The following is an 18,124-nucleotide window of genomic DNA, read 5'->3' as shown; positions in this document are numbered from 1 at the left end:
CCTAATCAGCCCCTGACTTGGGGAAGTGCCCCAAGTGCTTGTATTGGGTCTAGTACCCATTGGACGATCAGGCCTGTGTTTTCCAAGGTGCGCAGAGCCAGAAGTGAGTCCAGAGCCTTGGATGGTGGCAGCGGGAACCCCAGGCTAGCGGGTGTGCTCCGGGGAAGGGGTCGGCCGGCAAGGGGAGCCCCTGGGAGCCTGGAAGGTGGTCAGGCGCAGGGAGGTGGGCGGCTCAACACAGGAGCGCCCCCTACTGGCCCGCCACACACATCAGACCGATTTCCAATACAGCCAATTTTCTTTATATCAGTACCGATCCAATATTGGACTGATGTATCAGTGCACCTCTAATATCTAGATATAGCTATAGATACAAATCAGGGGTGATGAAAATGGCAGATCTGGCCAGCAGCGGACTCCATTTCCCAGCAACCCCTGCCAGCACAGCTGGTCCATGTGGACCCCAGCCACTGTGCTATGATACCACAAAGCTGGAGTTGCCATGGAGACCAGCCCCAGCTGCGCTGGCAGGCCAAGGCTGGGGGTTGCTCCAGAGCCACTGGGATCTTGCGGCAGGGGCACCTTAGTCCAGGGCCAGGGCAGAGCCACGACGTACCACCTGCACTCTCCGGACAGGAGTATGCAGGCAGTGGATCACAGCTTTGCCCCAGCTCGGGACCATGTTGTCACCGCTGCAAGGGGCCAGAACAGAGCAACAATCTGCTGCCTACATGCCCATGCCCAGAGCATGCAAGCGGCAGATCACAGCTCTGCCCTGGCCCCAGACTGAGCTGCCCACACCACAATATCCCAGTGGCTTCAGAGCAGCCCCCTGCCCAGCCCTGCCCTGATGCATGCCCTGCCCAGTGTGGCTTGGGCTGGTCTCCATGGCAGCCCCAGCCTCATGCTATCATCGTGCAGTGAGCGGGGTCTTCATAAAAACTGGCCCCAGCCATGCGGGCAGGGGCTGCTGGGCAATGAAGTCCACTACCAGCTGGATATGGCTTGCAGGCTGGACTCTGCCTAGCCCTGATCGATCTCTCTCTCTCTCTCAGTTGTAGGCTTCATTTTTAGAAGGAACGCACTATACATTTTAAAGCAATGATTTATTTTGATATTTTTTCAGATTAATTATTCAGCTACATCAGAAAACTGAATTATGATTTGGTTATTTTATTTACCAAAGCTAACTGAAGCAGGTACTTATAAAGTCATTGGGAAGCTATCTCCAATTCACTAAATTAATTATGGCTATTTGGGGAATATTTTTGCCACGCTGTATTGGGAAGACCACAACAACCATCACCAAAAACAACAGACACTGAAATTGTTTTATTTAACTAAAACAACACACTTATGTATTTTGGATATTTTTCCTCAACAAACATGTATAATTATTTTAACAAAACAAGCATATGTATTTTTTATTTTTAAACTATTTTAGTTATAAATGTGAAATGTGTTTTTAACAAAAATTAAATAGGTTATTTCAGCTACATAAACATGAGAAACTTGAAATATTGGGTTAGACAGCAAACTCAGTCTTCACCTTCCTCTTCCCGTTTATTCATAGACTGGAAAAGAGAGACAATCTCAGTTCACAGAGATGCTTAATGGGATCTTCTAGACTGAGCACTGAGTCCCATTGAGCAGAGTGGGTTTCTTTAATTTTTATTAATCTATGCAGGAGCCTTGGGAAATCCCATAAGATTGGGCCCCTAATATAGTACATGGCCTTTTGTGACCTATTTATAAAACTTTTCTAAAAAGGTTACATGAATATATTGCCTCAAATAGTATATAATTAGAAGCTATAATCCTTATGTTAAAGCTCAAAGAGATCATCATGGAATATCTTAAATTAAAATTATCTTTATATAGGTTGATTTTTTTAAAACATCTTAACAAAAAGTAAAAAATACATTTAAATCAAAAAATCTGATTTTTTATTTTAAAAATCATTGATTTTTATCCACCTTAATATATCTCTCTCTATATATTTAAAAAAATATTAGATTTTTTTTATTTAAATTTGATTTGTTTTATTAATCATCTTTTATTTTTTAAGATGCTATTTAAAAAAAAAAAAAAACCTATATAAAGATCGTTGTAATTTAAGATATCAAAGATATCAACTGCCAGGCTGCATATTGGCTATTGAATCGGAGCAGGAATTGGAAATTATTTCAGCTGCAGAACTGCATAATGAGTTTTGGTGAGGTGTCAAGGCCTGCACACAAAATCTTTCAAAAGTTATCATTTTAACAAATTATAGATTAAAAAAGAAAATCATATACTAAAAAAAAAATATCAAACATGTATTTTCATTTCATTTCAAAAAAATATTTGGTGTCCTGATATATGTTTTTGAGTCGTCTAAATTATTTCAGCTGCAGAACTGCATAATGAGTTTTGGTGAGGTGTCAAGGCCTGCACACAAAATCTTTCAAAAGTTATCATTTTAACAAATTATAGATTAAAAAAGAAAATCATATACTAAAAAAAAAATATCAAACATGTATTTTCATTTCATTTCAAAAAAATATTTGGTGTCCTGATATATGTTTTTGAGTCGTCTATATAGAGGTGACTGCATAATAGGTCAAAATAAAGTCCTACTTTTGTATATAGTGGGGGGTGGGGAACATGCAGCAGAGCTCACTCGGGCTGTACAGGTGCCATCCCCTGCACCACCCCACTCCACCCCACCCCAATCTAGCTGCCACCCAAGGCACCCCAAGCCACACTTCAACCCACCCTGGCCCTAAGCAAGGGGAGGCTGCCCACTGTGGGCTTGGGCCCAGGGGCGGGGGGGAGGCCAGAGAGGGTGGCAGCTGGGCTTGGGGAGGGCTCAGCTGCACAGGGCAGTTGGTGGTGGCAGCGGTGCTGGGAGCGGTGGCTGCAGGGGGGCTATGGGGAATCCTGGGTCAGTCATAGACCCCCAACCTCCCCCCCAGCACTGCCCCAGCTAGGGGCACGCCACTCTGCTGTGAGAGAAAGGCACTGGGAAGGGCTTGGGGGGCTATGGACACCCCAAAATTCCCTGCAGGCCCCACTCCCAGCAGCGCCACCACTAGCCCCATGGAGCTGAGCCCACCCCAAGCTCAGCCCCCATCGGGAAGAGGTCGGCACAGCCCCCAGCCCCAAACTTCCAGCAGGCAGCCTGCCCTCACTACATGCACAAATCTGGGGGGAGGGGGCACATGCCCCCCATTCCTCCCCCAGGGTTGTGCACTGCAGCAAGGAGCCACCCACCCCCCGTACCTCTGGACAAGCCACCCGCAGCTCTGTCCCACTCCCAGCCCTGGGGTCGCATTCACTGCCCAGGCTAGGCAGCACCTGCCCTTGCCCCTGCCCCTCTCTCTCCATCACCGTGAGGGCCTCAATCCACCTCCCCACCCCCTTCCATCCCCCACAGACTTATCAGCCAGGCGCTGCTCTCCATGCTGTCCAGCTGTATTTCCGGCTGCATGCATGCATGTAGCATTTATCAGTACATCAGCTATACTAGCCAAAAAAAGCTGATAACCAATCATATTAATTTCTTCATGCTGATCTAACATACCACCCATATATCGGTGCACCTTTAGTTGCACCTGCTGCGCTGGGGAGGCCCCAGAGGAGGGCAGTAGGGTGGGGAGCCCAAGCCTGCAGCAGGCAACCCACGTCTACCCCTGCCCCACCCCGCGCATAGATCTGGGGGGCACCCTGCACACAGATCCTGCTTCCCCAGGAAAGCATGCATCGGTGGGGAGCCGTCCCCAACCCCTACACAAGCCTGCAGCAGGAAGGCAGGCAGCAGGCAGGACAGAGGGGGCGGTGGCCAGGCTCTGGACTTCACTCTGCTGCAGGAGCTGCTGCCTACTGCAGGCGGCAGCCAGGGCTCAGGCACTGCTGTTGGGGGCAGGGGGCTGCAGACCCAGGTCCCTGGCTCTGCAGCCCTGGCAACTGAGGACCTCCTCCAGCAGGGCTGTGGGGTGGGCACCAGCAGAGCTGGAGGCAGCCGTCAGGGGGGAGTGAGAGGCACCATCAGGGCCAAAGTGTGTTTTTTTTTTTGGGGGGGGGGTTGTTTTTTTGGGGGGGCGGGGGGGGGGAGGGAAGGGAAGTGAAGGGCACCAGCAGGGCCAGAGCAGCTGTGGGTGGGGAGTGAGGGGCTTTGGCTTGGGAGTGAGATGCCTGGACCTGCATTCTGTGAGCTAAGGAAGCACGGGGAGCTATGATTTTCCATGATAAAAAACCCAAAATCAAATACCAAAATGTATGGGTATTTAGAATTTATTTTGTTATCACAATTCAGGCACTGGTAGGCTTCCAAACCATAAATATATCAAGAAAAACACAGTGACCTTTCATTTTAATCATGGATTTTGCGTTTTTTAATCAGAGAATTTGCAATTTTTATCAAGGAAAACCAGAATGCCTACTAATCAATTGGAGGGCCAGATCCGGTCCACAGGCTACATTTTGCCCACTCTTGGTATACAGGATCAAGCAACTGAAGCCACGAGAGCACCAGTCAGGGGCTCCCATTTGCAGAGAGCCACCCTGAGTCAGGATGCAGCAGCCTGATACACAGCCCAGGTAATTCCCTGCCAAAGAATCCCGATGCATCTGCACAAATGAGAAAACCCAGGGCTTCCCCATTTGCAGAGACTGGTCCCCAGCATTTTCCCACAGGAGCAGCAGGGATGAACCCTGCAGGACAATGGGAGATATCAGCCAATACAGTAGATCAACTGGGCAGGGACACGTCCAAGCCCTGATGATCCACTTCATAAACAGATGTTGCCAAATTACATAAGTTCTTTCTCTGGTGGATTTCTCCACTCAAAATGGGACCTACCTCAACTTTATTTTCTAAATTTCCAAGCAGAAATGATTTTCTTGCTCTTTTCTTCCACTGCTTATAACTTCAAGGCCTGCCTAACCCAAACTCTCCTTCCACATACACTTCATGTCTGCTTTCTGCACTATTGCCCAAAGATAATACAGGCCTTTACTCTCTAAGGTGGATGCCCTGATGCTGTCCAGACTCTGAAAACTTTCTCTTCTGTAGCTGCCATGAGGTCCTGCTCTCTAGCTTCCAGTCCCTGCAGGACTACACTTTCACTATCTTTACACACGTATAAGCAGCACCACATTTCACCTTTCTCAGAAGCACTGGGTGTTAGGTGTGGTAAAGACTGGTTATTTTGATCAGGATGTGCTGAAGTTCCTGCTGAAATAGTTACTACATGAGAAGAGAGAAAATAGATGAAAAGAAAGAATGCTTCTCCACCCCCATCCCTTGTGCCCATGCTATGACATTAGAGGACTTTGGGACATTGCTGGGAGAAATATGAACCCAGACTAGAAAGGATGTTTACAAAGGCTCATGGATGGGAATATACAGAAGATCTGACAAATAACCACTCTCTTCTATTTCTCCTTAATTACAGTAGAGAGAGAGGTTTTCCACACAGCCATAGAGGGTGGTTTAGAAAGCCTTCAGGGTAAATGGCACTTTATATTCACAGAGGCAGGCCACACACAGGGATCATGCACACACGCATGATGCTCCCAACTAGCATCTCAAATGCTCCCAACTAGAGGTTCTTGCTCCTCTGCTCAGAATCTTACCAGTTGCTGCATTTTGGGACCAGAAAGGAATTTTACCCCAGTCAAATCAGCATTGCTGTGTGGGTTTTTGCCTTCTTCTGTAGCAGAGGGCCTGGTCCTCTTCCTTGGATCATTCCAGTACATTGCAACAACCTACTGCCTGTTTTTGCAGTGGCCTGATGCACTTCATAGACATGCCTCACATCTGCCCCTTGTCAGCAGAGGCACATGCCCACCTCCATTTTCCAGTTACTCTGCACACCTCACTGTTCACTGGGCAGCATCCACTGGCTCCTTAGACTCAATCACAGAGGCACTGACCAGCCTCTTGGATCCCTTGTTGTTAGCCTGCATCTGTTACTCCCACCCCCTCATCTCTCCCCTTGTTAATCTATTATTACACTTCTAGTGGACTCCCTGAGGGCGGCTTAAGAGTCCTCGCTTGCTAGGCCTTGCACACTGTGGCTGGCACAACAAACAAGCCTGTCCTTGCAGCAGAGGTGCTAGTTGGCGCTCTGCTGGGTGCCCCCCAACCTTACTACTACCCAGTGACACCGCCCCACGTTTTTCTTTGCCTGCCGTGCTGAGGAACCGGCTGCTCTGCCTCTCCCCGCCTCCCTGGAATCAAGGGAGCCCCGCGGCTGCCCGGAGCCGGCCTACTCCCGCAGCAGCAGCTGGGCGCCGACACTGCCCACGCCCCTCCCCCCTGGCACAAGGCGGGGTGCCTGCGGCTGCTTTCGAGACTCAGGGCAGCTCGACAGACTCCAGGAAGAGTTCAGGCCGCGCTGCCGGGGGGAGCTACGGCCGGGACAGGGCAACGGGTCCCTCCGCTCCTACCCCAGGGCCCGCGCGGCTCCCCTTGCGCCGGCACTCGGCCGCTGTTCACGCGCACACTGGGCCGCCGCTGTGGGCGGGGCTAGGGACAGAGGTGAACGTCACCCGCCCGCATGCGCCCTGCGCCGGATGTTTCTCGCTTCAGTGGCGTCCAGCGCCAGTCCGGCGCGCAGCCCGGCCCCGGCCGGAGTTCTTGTGGGACAGTACGTGCGGGAGCGCCGCCTGGCACCCTTCCCACGCCCACTATACCCAGCAGAGCTTTGGCTTCTTCGCCCACATGACGTAGTTCCAAAAAACAGGATTGCTGGGAAGAGACGGGACCCACCTGACCTAAGAGGCATGTGTGCAGGCCGCTAGGAAGGCTTTAAACTGGGGCGGGGGAGGGAGGAGAAATGAGAGACCAAAGCCCTGAGGTAAGGGGAAGCGGGAGACATGGAAGAACAGCAAGTAGGAGGGGGCAACAAGGGAGGCCTCATTCTTCCTGATAAAAGTAGGGCAATGGGCTAGTCACCTGAGGTGTCTGCATGGCGCCTGGGAAGCCAGCAGTAAGAACTGGACCTGCTCTCAGTCACAGCACTATGACGTGGTAGGATAGCTCACATGACTGGAGTACTGTCATGGATGGGTACAAGTTGTTCAGGAAAGACAGGCACAGGACAAAAGGAGGAAGAGTTGTGCTGTACATAAGAGCCCCATGATTGTTCAGTGCACCAGTATGAAGCTGGGAGATGGGGCCACCTATTGAAAGTCTCTGGGTTAGGGTCACGGGAGAGCAACAAGGGTGATGGCATGGTGGGGAGAGGCTGCTATAGACCACCAGACCAGAATGAGGCTCTCTTCAGAACACCTAGCAGAAGTTTCCCAATCACAAGCTCTGGTTCTCATGGGGGACGTCAGTCACCCTGACATTCACTGGGAGGACAATACAGCAGTGCACAGGAAATCCAAGACATTTTTGGAGAGTATTGGGGACAGCTGCCTGGCACAGCCAGCTGCGGGGTGTGCTCTTCTTCACTTGCTGCTCAAACAGGGAAAAATTGGTGGGGGATGTAGAAGCCAATGGCAACTTGGGCAGCAGCAACAATGAGATGACTCGGTTCAGCCATCTGTTCTGCTGTCTGTATGCCAGTTCTGAGATCCTGACGGAAGAAAGGAGAGCAGCAGAGTAAGGACCCTGGACTTCAGAAAATCAAACTTCAACTCACTCAAGGAACTGATAGGCAAAAGCCCAGACAGAGGACAGCTGGTTGTATTTTAAAGAAACTTTACTGAGGGTACAGAAATGAAACATCCCAATATACAGGAAACTAGCAAGTATGGCAGAAGACCAGCTCATCTTTGATGAGCTTGAACACAAAAAGGAAGCTTACAAGGAGTGGAAGCTTGGACAAACACTAGGGAGGAGTGCAAGAGTATTGCTTGGGCAGGCAGGGATGAAATCAGAAAGGCCAAAGTGCAACTGGAGTTGCAGCTAGCAAGGGTAACAAGGGTTTCTACAAGTATGCTACCAACAAGAGAAAGATCAGGGAAAGTATGGGTCCCTTACTGAATGGGGGAGGCAACCTAGTGACAGATGATGCAGAAAAGGCTGAAATACTCAATGCCTTTTACACCTCCGTCTTCACAGGCGAGATCAGCTCCCAGACTACTGCATTTGGCAGTACAGTCTAGGGATGAGGACAGCAACTGACCATGGCAAAAGACAGGTTAGGAATTATTCAGAAAAGCTGGAAATGTACAAGTCCATGGGGCCAGATGTGATGCACTCGAGGGTGCCACGGGAGTTGGCCAATGTGATTTCAGAGCTGCTGGCTATTACCTTTGAAAACTCGTGGCAGTTGGGAGATAAAGTTTGATTGGAAAAGGGCAAATACAGTGCCCATCTTTAAAAAAAGGAAGAAGGAAAATCCAAGGAATTACACTCACCTCAATCCCTGGTAAATTGGAGCAGGTTCTCAAAGGAATTCATTTCTAAATACTTGGAGAAGGGGATTAGAAACAGTGAACATAGATTCACCAAGGGCAGGTCATGTCTGACCAATCTGATTCCTCCTGTGATGACATGACTGGCTCTGGATGCAGAGAAAGCAGTGAATGTGATATACCTTGACTTAAGCAAGGCTTTTGATATGGTCTCTCTCAAACAAGCTAAGGAAGTATGGGGTGGATGAATGGACTGTAAGGTGGATAGAAAACTGGCGGGATCATCAAGCTCCAAGGGGAATAATCAATGGCTTGATGTCTAGTTGGCAGCCAGTATCAAGTGGAGTGCCCCTGGGGTCAGTCCAAAGACCAGTTCTGTTCAATGTCTTCATCAATGATCTGGTACCCTCAGCAAGTTTGCAAATGACACCAAGATGTGGGAAGTAGATACCCTGGAGGTTAGGACTAGGATTCAGAGAGACTTCCACAAATTAGAGGATTGGACCAAAAGCAGTGTCATGAAGTTCAATAAGGACAAGTGCAAAGTCCTGCACTTGGGACAACAATCCCATACACTGGCACAGGCTGGGAACCAACTGGCTAAGCAGCAACTCAGCAGAAAAGGACATATACACACACACACACACACATATACACACATGACAACACATACATACATATATGACAACCAGATCTGTGCACAAAATGATACATTTATTGAAAGTATTTTTTAATACAAAAGAAGGCTCTGTACATAGTACTGTGATTACTTCCACATCCTTCCAGAAACACAACCCTGGAAACTTAAAAAAAACAAAACAAAAAAACCCCCACACAGACACACACACACACACAACCCTCCCCCCACCCTCTGCGACAGGCACACGCTCAGACACACACAAAATCAAAAACAATCTCTAAAATGAACTAAAAATGTCACCACACAGTAAATGCCATTTCATCCCTGATACACAAGTGTTCTTACAAGTTCGCACATTAAATAAAATGCAACATTAGCGTTTAACCTGCATTTGTCTTTTGTAGAGGGTGGGTGGGAAGGGGGCTAAGATCATGGGGGTGATTATTTCCTGAAGTGGCAGGTAAATTTTAATAATCTAATTCCATACACTGCCAAGGGCTGAGTTTCACAGCACTGACCCAAGAAAAGCCACATGAGCACAATGGTTATGTCCTGGTATAGTCTCCAAATACAACCCTTGCCCTTTTCCTCTCCAGCTGCAAGAAGATCCACTGCCTTGAAGAGTGGGCCTGTTCCATGGACATCTCTCCTAGGGAGGCCTTGGTATCACTACCTTCCTGTACTCTACTGAAAACTAGTTCTTCCTTGGCTTCTGCCCCCTTACTGGCTCCAGCTACAGACTGGAGGCAGGATCTCCACAGACAGGTGATCTGAAAGTCTAACTTGAAAGTTTCCAGGAAGCTTCTCAGTGCAAATGAGAGAGAGAAGAGTAGCTCTTTATGCAGGTACCCAGAAAGCCCAGGCCCTTGACAGGGAAAGACCCTATTCAGATCACCAGAGTAGAATGCAATGAGAAGGCTGGGGCTGAAACTAGTGAGGGAGAGGCTTGGAGTCAAAATCATGAACAGTTTCTCTTCTGAAAAAAAGGATTGAAGTGAGAGACCCATCTACCAAGACTGCCAAGGGCCTTCTGCTGGGAGGCAGAGCTCATCTCCTGCGGCACAGAGTGGCAGCAGGGAACAGAAGAGCTGCACAACGTAAACTCTTAACATCTTCCTTACCAAAAACCTCAAGGCTGGGCATTCACCTCCCAACCAACTCAGGGAAAATTAAGGCTTCACAGGTATATTTGAAACTCCCTCCTGAAGCTCTCCCAGGAACACACTTTTGGAAGCACTTATTTTCCAGGCTGATGACAGTATTATGGAGATCTCAGTACAGTCCTATTATCCCTTTCTCGGCTTTATGTACTGATGACTAAGAGCCCTTTCAGTTCTGGCCAACTAATGACTGTAGGTATCCAAGACCACTGCAGTCTTCTAGGGTACCTAGGCACCCTGCATCAGCCACGTTTCTACTAGATTTGTCCAATGGGACAGACCCTTCTCAGCTGTGCTCCTTCCCTTCTGTTATGTTGCTCCTTGACATTGCCCACCCATCCAAGTGGAAGCAGAGCTCAGATGCCACTGCTTGCTCCATCAGAACCAGAATTTGGTTTGCTGCCTAATATGCATGCTAATCACATGGGCTGATCCAGGGCAGCTGCTTGGTCAGATTGTGGAACAGAAGTCCTGGCAGAAGTGACACGGAACAGCTGGGTGCGAGGAAAGTAGGACCATCCAGCAAAGCTGAGCTGGCCTCTGGCTGGCTCCAATTCAATTCCTAGCACCCGTCAGGCAGGCGGGGCAAGAATAGCAGCTTAAACGCTAATGCATAAGGGAACATGTCAAAGGTTACAATACAAATCAAAAAGCAAGGCCCCTTCCTGTCCCTTTCCCCCCTCCCTGTGGTACAAACCCCATGAAAACTGTACAGGAGCCAGACTTTTATTCCTTTAAGAATTACATAAATACTGAGTTTAACACTTAGAAAAATAAAGTCATTTTTTTTTCAAGGCTTCTTTTGTCTTTAATTTAAAAAAAAAAAAGTTACAGTAGCTGCTTCTTTCCCTAAGGAGTCTGCAGCCTCCTCTCTCTCCAAAGATGTTGCTAGGGAGCAGGGCCGCAAAGCCATTCACTGCAACTTTATCTTCTTCTCCCTGGCCAGAATGGAGAGGTCCTCCTTGCAAATCCTCCCCTCTCCTGCTCCATCAGTATGAACAAAGCACATACAAATGTTCCTCTGCTGCCCAGGGTGTCTCACAACTGTGGACAGGTGCCCTAGAAATCTACAATAGGCCCCTCCTGCTGCCCCAGCAATGCTGTCCAGCTGCTCCTGAAGGTTTTCCCTTTAACATTTAAGCTGTTTTCTCCACCTCAGGTTAAGAGCAGTAGTTCAGAACTCACTAAGGGTAGCAGAACCACCTCCCCATAGCACGTATTGTTGTCAGCAGGGAGGCAATCAGGCTGTTGTACTGCTCCCTTCAGAAGACAAGCAATGTCAGGGGCACACACCTCACTTGATTCAGCATGCAGGAAGAACAGCCCTCATGAGTTGCAACCTGAGTTCCCACTGCCTAACAGACAGCCCATTCCTTGAGTACACAGTTGCATTCCTGGCTAATGGAGGATGAGGAGATGTCCACAATACAAAGAATGCCCATCTGCAGGGCCTTTGGAGAAGAGCGAAGGCCAGTTCACATTACCTTGCTCCCAGACAGCTGGCTAATGTTAGGTGGCATAAGAACAACTTCCTTGGAGAGAGAATAAGACACCTTCATAGCAGAAAACTTTTAAGCCACTCTGCTTCTAGCTCAGTTCCTCCTAGCATCAACCCCAAGCAAACCAAATGTGGCCAGTCTCCTGGGAGGAAAGTGCAGTGCACTGGGTCACAGCCCCCCTGGAGGACACCCACTGGCACAAGACCACTGTCATTGCAGTTGATGTGCAAGAGGCTTGCTATAGTGTGTACTAGGAATGGCAGTTCCAGGTCCAAGGTTAAGAGACAGTGCACCCTCATACACTTCCATACTCAACTACAACTGGGGGGCTGCTCTGTGTCATGTAGGCTGTGCCCCTGGGCCTAACACCTGTGCTGCCACCTGAGCAGGAACAGAATATCATCCCAACCACCCTTCCAGCAAAAGCTGCTGCTGACAGTCATGTTCCTCCTGGCTGTGGAAGCAAGATGCACATTTAAGCACTCACTGGAAGCAGCTCACTTGCTTTTGCTCCACTGCAAACTTCAAAGCACAGAGGAAGCCTACTGCTGTGGCCAAGACGTGTCACATGGACTGACAAGGCACATTGCTGAGGCCAGCGGCACAGCCTGGACCCACCTGCCCTGAGACAATGCCTGGTCATTCCTGGCATAGAGCCACAGGGCAGCTGACAGCCAAGAGTTCCCTTGGGTAGCGGTTGCTGCCACTGCACCCCAACCACCTGTCACTGAGTCGTGTCCTTCCTGGCTCTAATACTCATGGCAAACACAACATAGAGATTCCTGAACATACCGCAGGGAGTCAGGGCTCCCATCTGCTAACAGATACCAGGTATTTATTTACACCGCAGGGCAAGCTCCCCTCAGGAGACGAGTTTCTTTGGCTGGAGTGAGAAAAGCACAGTAAACATGTCCAAATGCAACCAACCTCCGCACAGCCCAACTCAGCCGCTTCCTATGGATCCTGTGGCCGTGTGTGTGTGTCTATGTCTGTGCAGTGTGTGTATGTGTAGATGTCTGTGCATGTGTAAAGGAAATGTGAAAAAGGCAACAATAAATAAGTGATGCAGTCTGTATGGAAGGGAATCACTGCCAGTCTCAGAACTGATGACAAGCATCACAGCTGAGTACAGCCTGAGGCTGGCAGCAGCTGCTGCAGCTCCAGGGCCAGGCGCGACAGGGCTCTCAGTCACTCTTGGTGCTGTGTGATGTGTCCAAATTCACCACCTGCAGCTCCGTCAGGTTGCTGCCACTGCTGGTCTGCTGGCCAATGACAGCCATCTAGAGAGAGAATAAATGGGAGAGCACCAGGGGAGTGACATTGGTCTCAAACCAGAGTGCACCAGAGTCAGAGCGTTAATAGCAGTTCAGGCTCTGACGACCCACACAAAGTTCCACGCAGCAACTTCTCTACCAGGTCCAGCATGCCAATGGTGCTTCAGCCCTTTTCTCTGAGGCCAATATACCTCCTGGGCCAGAAGAGAAGCACTGCTTCTGTGCAGTAGGGGAACATCTAGCCAGAGTTGCAGTGTTAATGCCAGGGCAAGCCCTTTCCTTTGCTAATGCTGCCTTTCAGGAATTCTCCCTCCAGCCAGGAAGGGCTTGAGCAATATTAAAAGGTAAGATATGCCCTTAGCAGTGATCTCTGGCTGCGCACATAGTATTAAGATCCATCCAGGTCCTCCCCTACTCATGGGAAGCATGAAGGACAAAGTGGGATTAAAAACAGACCTGCCTGGGGAATATTCCCAGGCACTGCCGACTGGAGGCAGCTGGTGAAGGATGAAGAAATACACAGGGCTAACAGAGCAACAGACTGAGACATCTGGGGACAAGATGGACACACACACCCACAGACCTACTCTGGGGGCCATATAAATATGCCATGTTCTGTGCCTACCTGATGAAGTTGGACTGGGATCTGAACTGTGCCAGATGGGGCTGTCAGGAACACCTGTGGGACTCCACCTGCCAAAGACAGAGAGGAAAAGCAAGGAATGAAACCATCCATCTCAGCAGCAACATAGATTACTGCTCAGCACAATACAGGCAGGAAAGAACTTAGTGAATAGCTGTCCAGGCTGACTAGCACCTCTGCCATCCCACATTCCTCTCCAGACACTCCACTCCCAGATCCCTCCGATCACTACTCACTAACAATCCACAGACCTGTAGAAGAGGGAATAGGTACACACCAGGACAATGTTCAATAGGATTTAACAGTAATAGAAGTGGCACAAAAGCTGTCATTGCAATGCCCTGGATGGAGACTATGAGGAGATTCCACAGAGGGAATCTCCAATACAGATACCAGCATCACTGCAATGCATAAGACACTGAAACTTGCCCTGGGTGTGCATGTTTCTGTCCCCTTAGACAGCCTTAAGTATCCTATGATGACACAGTGTCTGACATACCTTAAAACAAGGGATGGCCAACCTGCAGCACAGGTGTGTGGCATCCAGACTGGGGAGGGGACAGGCAGCACAGTGGCAGATAGGGTAGGGAGTAAAAAACAGAGCAGCAGATCGGGCAGAAAGCAATGGGGAGGAAGCTGAAAGCAAAGTAGCAGACTGGGTAGCAGAAAGGGATCAATCAGAGCAGCACTTGGGGAGGGCATGAGACTAATTCATGGTATGCCTGCCAAAAACATTGACCCCACACTGCCTTAAAGCAGAACTACATGACATGGTATGACATCACTTGGGCTCTTGCATTGTCTTCATCCAGGATTTCTTACCTTAACTTGCTCAAGCTATTTTTAAGTGTAACCTTAAAACTTCTGTTTTACATGCTAAAGATGATCTTGTTCAAATGTTCTGGGGCTTGATTCTGCAATACAGACTGGCTACTTTACAACAACATTCTGGTGCAGTGCAGGAGCAGCCAGCCATATGGGAGCTGGCCGTGAGTGTACTGTTGCTTTGCATTTCCAAACTGGCAAGTGATATGTCCCAGTGCTCCTCTCCTGCCTGCCCTTCCCATTATCCTGCAAACAGCAGGTCAGAGTCCATCCCTTCTCTAGTCCCTCTCCCTAGGAATGGATTTCATAAGAACAGAGAGATGTAGGGCTGGAGGTCATCTATTCCAACCCCTTGCTTGCCTCCCTACTACAACACTCTATACAAGTGCTTACCTAACCTATTACTAAAAACTTTGCAACCCCCACCCCAGCACAAGTATCAGACAAGTGCCTGAAACATCAAAAACATCCTTTGACTTGCCACAGGTCAAGCAAGGGGACTAGGGAACTGCTTATGTCCTGCCACAGCAAGGACAGGAAGTAGTTTGTTAAAATATACTTCAGAGATCCAAGGAAGAGGACCAGGTTTCCTGCTACAGAAGAAGGCAAGAACCCACACAGTGCATACCAATTCAATCGCGGGACTAAGATTCCTTCCTAATCCCACACGTAGCCATTGGTCTGACCTGAGCAGAGGAACAAAACCATCTAGCTAGGAACTGTTGGGATTTTTAGTCCCAGCAAGAGTGCTGGCACACTAGTAAAAAACCCAGCCTTGACTGCATCCAACAACCAATGTTTCTGTGGAACGTGAAAGAAACCTATACCAACAAGGGCAGAAAAATATTCCTCCTAGGCCCATGTGGCAGCCAAGCCCAGAAGCACTGAAAAAAAAAAAAAAAAAAAGAGTCTCCATTCTTCAGGGCAACCTGAGGACCACAAACACTACTTTACTGTGCTAGGTAGTTTTTGAAAAAATATTTTTAAGAGTAAAGTCATTTTTTGTGATTATTCTTCACAAATGAAACTTGCTCCTTCACCAGAGGCTGGAGCACAAAATCTTCACAGAAACCCATTCAATAATTATCCTTACTGCTGACCACACCCCTTTTTCTCAATAGGATAAGATAGAGAGAGACTGTTCTTAGAAAACCTGGCTCACCTTCATGGAAGGCAGCGATCCCCTATGCCGCCAGGAAGCAGAAAGCAGCAGGGGAAGTAAAACAGTGGTCATCTAAAGCAGTCTGTGGCATGAGTCTCACAGAGAACTAATGGGAGAGGTGACAAATTCTTTGAGTTTCTCTGCAAGAAAGCACACTCTCTCAGCCTCTGCTACAGGAGGAGCTTTTGGTTATGAAGAAGAATGGGGAAATGACCATGAATATCCACAGAGCACCCTGTACCTCAAGCCTACCCAACTCTTCCAATCAGTCCAGAAATGCAAGACAAGTCGATAGCATTCAGGACCAAAAGCCTCCACCAGCAGCATTCCTTTAAGGGCCCATTTTTAAATTGAGGCAGCTCATACAAAAGGGAAACAAGTTAACATTACGCATTCAGAAACCCCATTCATGTCTCACAAGCGAGTGTATTGTACGTACAGAAGATTGTCAGGACAGGCTGCTTGCTACAGACAAAGCAGCAGTACTGCCTGTCTACCTTACCCTGCTCCTGGACTTGGCCATGGGAGACCTGCATTGCTGATGGTGCCTGGGAGAAAGCATTGAGGACTGCGAGCCCACCATCGGTGAGACCAGACGTGGGGGCATACATCACTGCGTGTGGGCTGGGGTACATCATGTGGCCTCCCACAGTGGTTGGCACAGACGAAGTCATGATCGTTGCTGGCAGTGTCACTGGTGTCAAAACAAAGCAAGTGTCATTCAGGGAAATGGAAGTAGCAGCCATACTACACCACAGCCCACACTGCCCCCACTCCACCCTCCCCCACAACCCCCAAAGCACAACTCACCTGCCATACTCTGCCCCTTCCTCAATGCTCCCAATCCACAGGCACAGCTTGCACTGCACCCTGCATTCTTGCAGCAGCGCCCGAAAGTAACTGCACCAGGATGATTCGGTTTCATGGCACTTTTGTCCAGTGTTAACCTGACTGCTTTAGGGAGACACTAGAGCTTTTTATCTCTTTGGGCTGCCTCAAGATCAGGTTGTTTGGGTGCTTCCAGGTCTCAGCATGTTTACATTTCTTTTATATATAACCTGAATTCTAAACTGCCTGGGTTTGCAAGGTTTAATTTGGAGAGAATGACACAAGCCCTATAGCTATTTGTTTGAGCCATTAAGACATTGATATACACTCCCAGCTTACCTTCTGCTTTCTGCAGGTCTATGTACAGGACTCACTTAGCTTTCAAGCTGTCTTCTTCCCTGCCTCTAGCAGCACAACAGCAGAATCACAAATGTGAGCCTATTGGCCTAGCTTGATGGACATGGACTGGCTCCACAGCTGCACTCTGCCTCCTAGATGCTTTCCCTTGCTCCGAGAGCACTCATGCATCTGGCCTTTCATTCGCCATTGGCTGATTGGGGTCCTTCACCAGTGCAGAGAGCGGGAAGGGGCATTTATCTTTTCTACTCTAACTATTTTTATGAAACACAGTATGCCAAACTGTTTTTCAGATATACAGGGAGTAAAAGGAAGGCCCAGGGCAGTATAGGACCACTACTGAATGGGCAAAAGCAATTGGTGACAGACAGAGGGGACAAGGCTGAACTCCTCAATGAGTTCTTTGCCTCGGTGTTCCTAAATGAGGGGCAAGACAAGTTTCACAATGGGATTGTAGAGGCAACAGCAGGGTGCCAGACTACCAAGCATTGACCCTGAGATGTTGCAGAGTCACTTGGAAGGACTGGATGCATTTAAGTCAGCAGGTCCGGATGAGCTCCATCCGAGGGTACTGAAGACACTGGCTGATGTCACTGCACAGCCACTGGCAAGAATATTTAAGCACTCCTGGCACACAGGCCAGGTCCCGGAGGACTGGAAAAGAGCCAGTGTGGTCCCTATTTTCAAGAAAGGGAGGAAGGAGGATCCAAGCAACTACAGGCCAATCAGTCTCACCTCCATCCTTGGCAAAGTCTTTGAAAAGATTATTAAGGCTCATATATGAGAGCCCAGCCGGAAAAATTATGCTGAGGGGAAACCAGCATGGGTTCATAGCAGGTAGATCGTGCCTGACTAATCTAGTCTCTTTTTATGACCAGGTTACAAAACGCCTGGTTGCAGGAGTAGGGGTACATATTGTTTACTTAGACTTCAGGAAGGCCTTCGATACGGTATCCCATCCCATACTGGTGAGCAAATTAAGAGGCTGTGACTTGGATGATTACACAGTCCGGTGGGTGGCAAATTGCCTAGAGAGTCATACCCAGAGAGTGGGGGTAGATGGGTCAGTGTCAACCTAGAAGGGTGTGGGCAGCGGGGTCCTGCAGGGCTCAGTCCTTGGACCGATACTCGTTAATGTCTTCATGAGCGACTTGGACGAGGGAGTGAAGTGTACTCTGTCCAAGTTTGCGGATGATACAAAACTGTGGGGAGAAGTGGACACACCGGAGGGCAGGGAACAACTACAAGCAGACCTGGACAGGTTGGACATGTGGGCAGAAAACAACAGAATGCAATTCAACAAGGAGAAATGCAAAGTGCTGCACCTAGGGAGGAAAAATGTCCAGCATACCTACTGCCTAGGAAATGACCTGCTTGGTGG

General features: G+C 48.9%; 2 protein-coding genes across 4 annotated transcripts in view; both read right to left on the bottom strand.

Moving 5' to 3' along the window:
• CUL9 (cullin 9) overlaps positions 1 to 5,574 on the bottom strand; it is an 85,329-nt gene extending 79,755 nt beyond the window's left edge. The window contains 1 exon segment of the mRNA XM_025192092.1: positions 5,147 to 5,574. Within this exon segment, the coding sequence (XP_025047877.1) occupies positions 5,147 to 5,297 (151 nt within the window). The 5' untranslated portion in view covers positions 5,298 to 5,574.
• A 3,474-nt stretch (positions 5,575 to 9,048) lies between these two features.
• The window catches only part of SRF (serum response factor), a 44,915-nt gene continuing 35,839 nt past the window's right edge, over positions 9,049 to 18,124 (bottom strand). For all 3 annotated transcript variants that reach the window (XM_014525821.1, XM_006035923.2, XM_025192100.1), the window contains exons 6-8: positions 16,061 to 16,252; positions 13,554 to 13,621; positions 9,049 to 12,934 (exon numbers count right to left, since the gene is read on the bottom strand). In XM_014525821.1, the coding sequence (XP_014381307.1) occupies positions 12,839 to 12,934; positions 13,554 to 13,621; positions 16,061 to 16,252 (356 nt within the window). In that variant the 3' untranslated portion in view covers positions 9,049 to 12,838. The remainder of the gene's footprint in view (positions 12,935 to 13,553; positions 13,622 to 16,060; positions 16,253 to 18,124) is intronic.

This window comes from Alligator sinensis, unplaced genomic scaffold (assembly GCF_000455745.1).
Source record: "Alligator sinensis unplaced genomic scaffold, ASM45574v1 scaffold390_1, whole genome shotgun sequence".
Lineage (NCBI taxonomy): Eukaryota > Metazoa > Chordata > Crocodylia > Alligatoridae > Alligator > Alligator sinensis.
The sequence above is the reverse complement of the archived record's forward strand: the minus strand, read 5'-3'. Positions and strand labels throughout refer to the sequence as shown.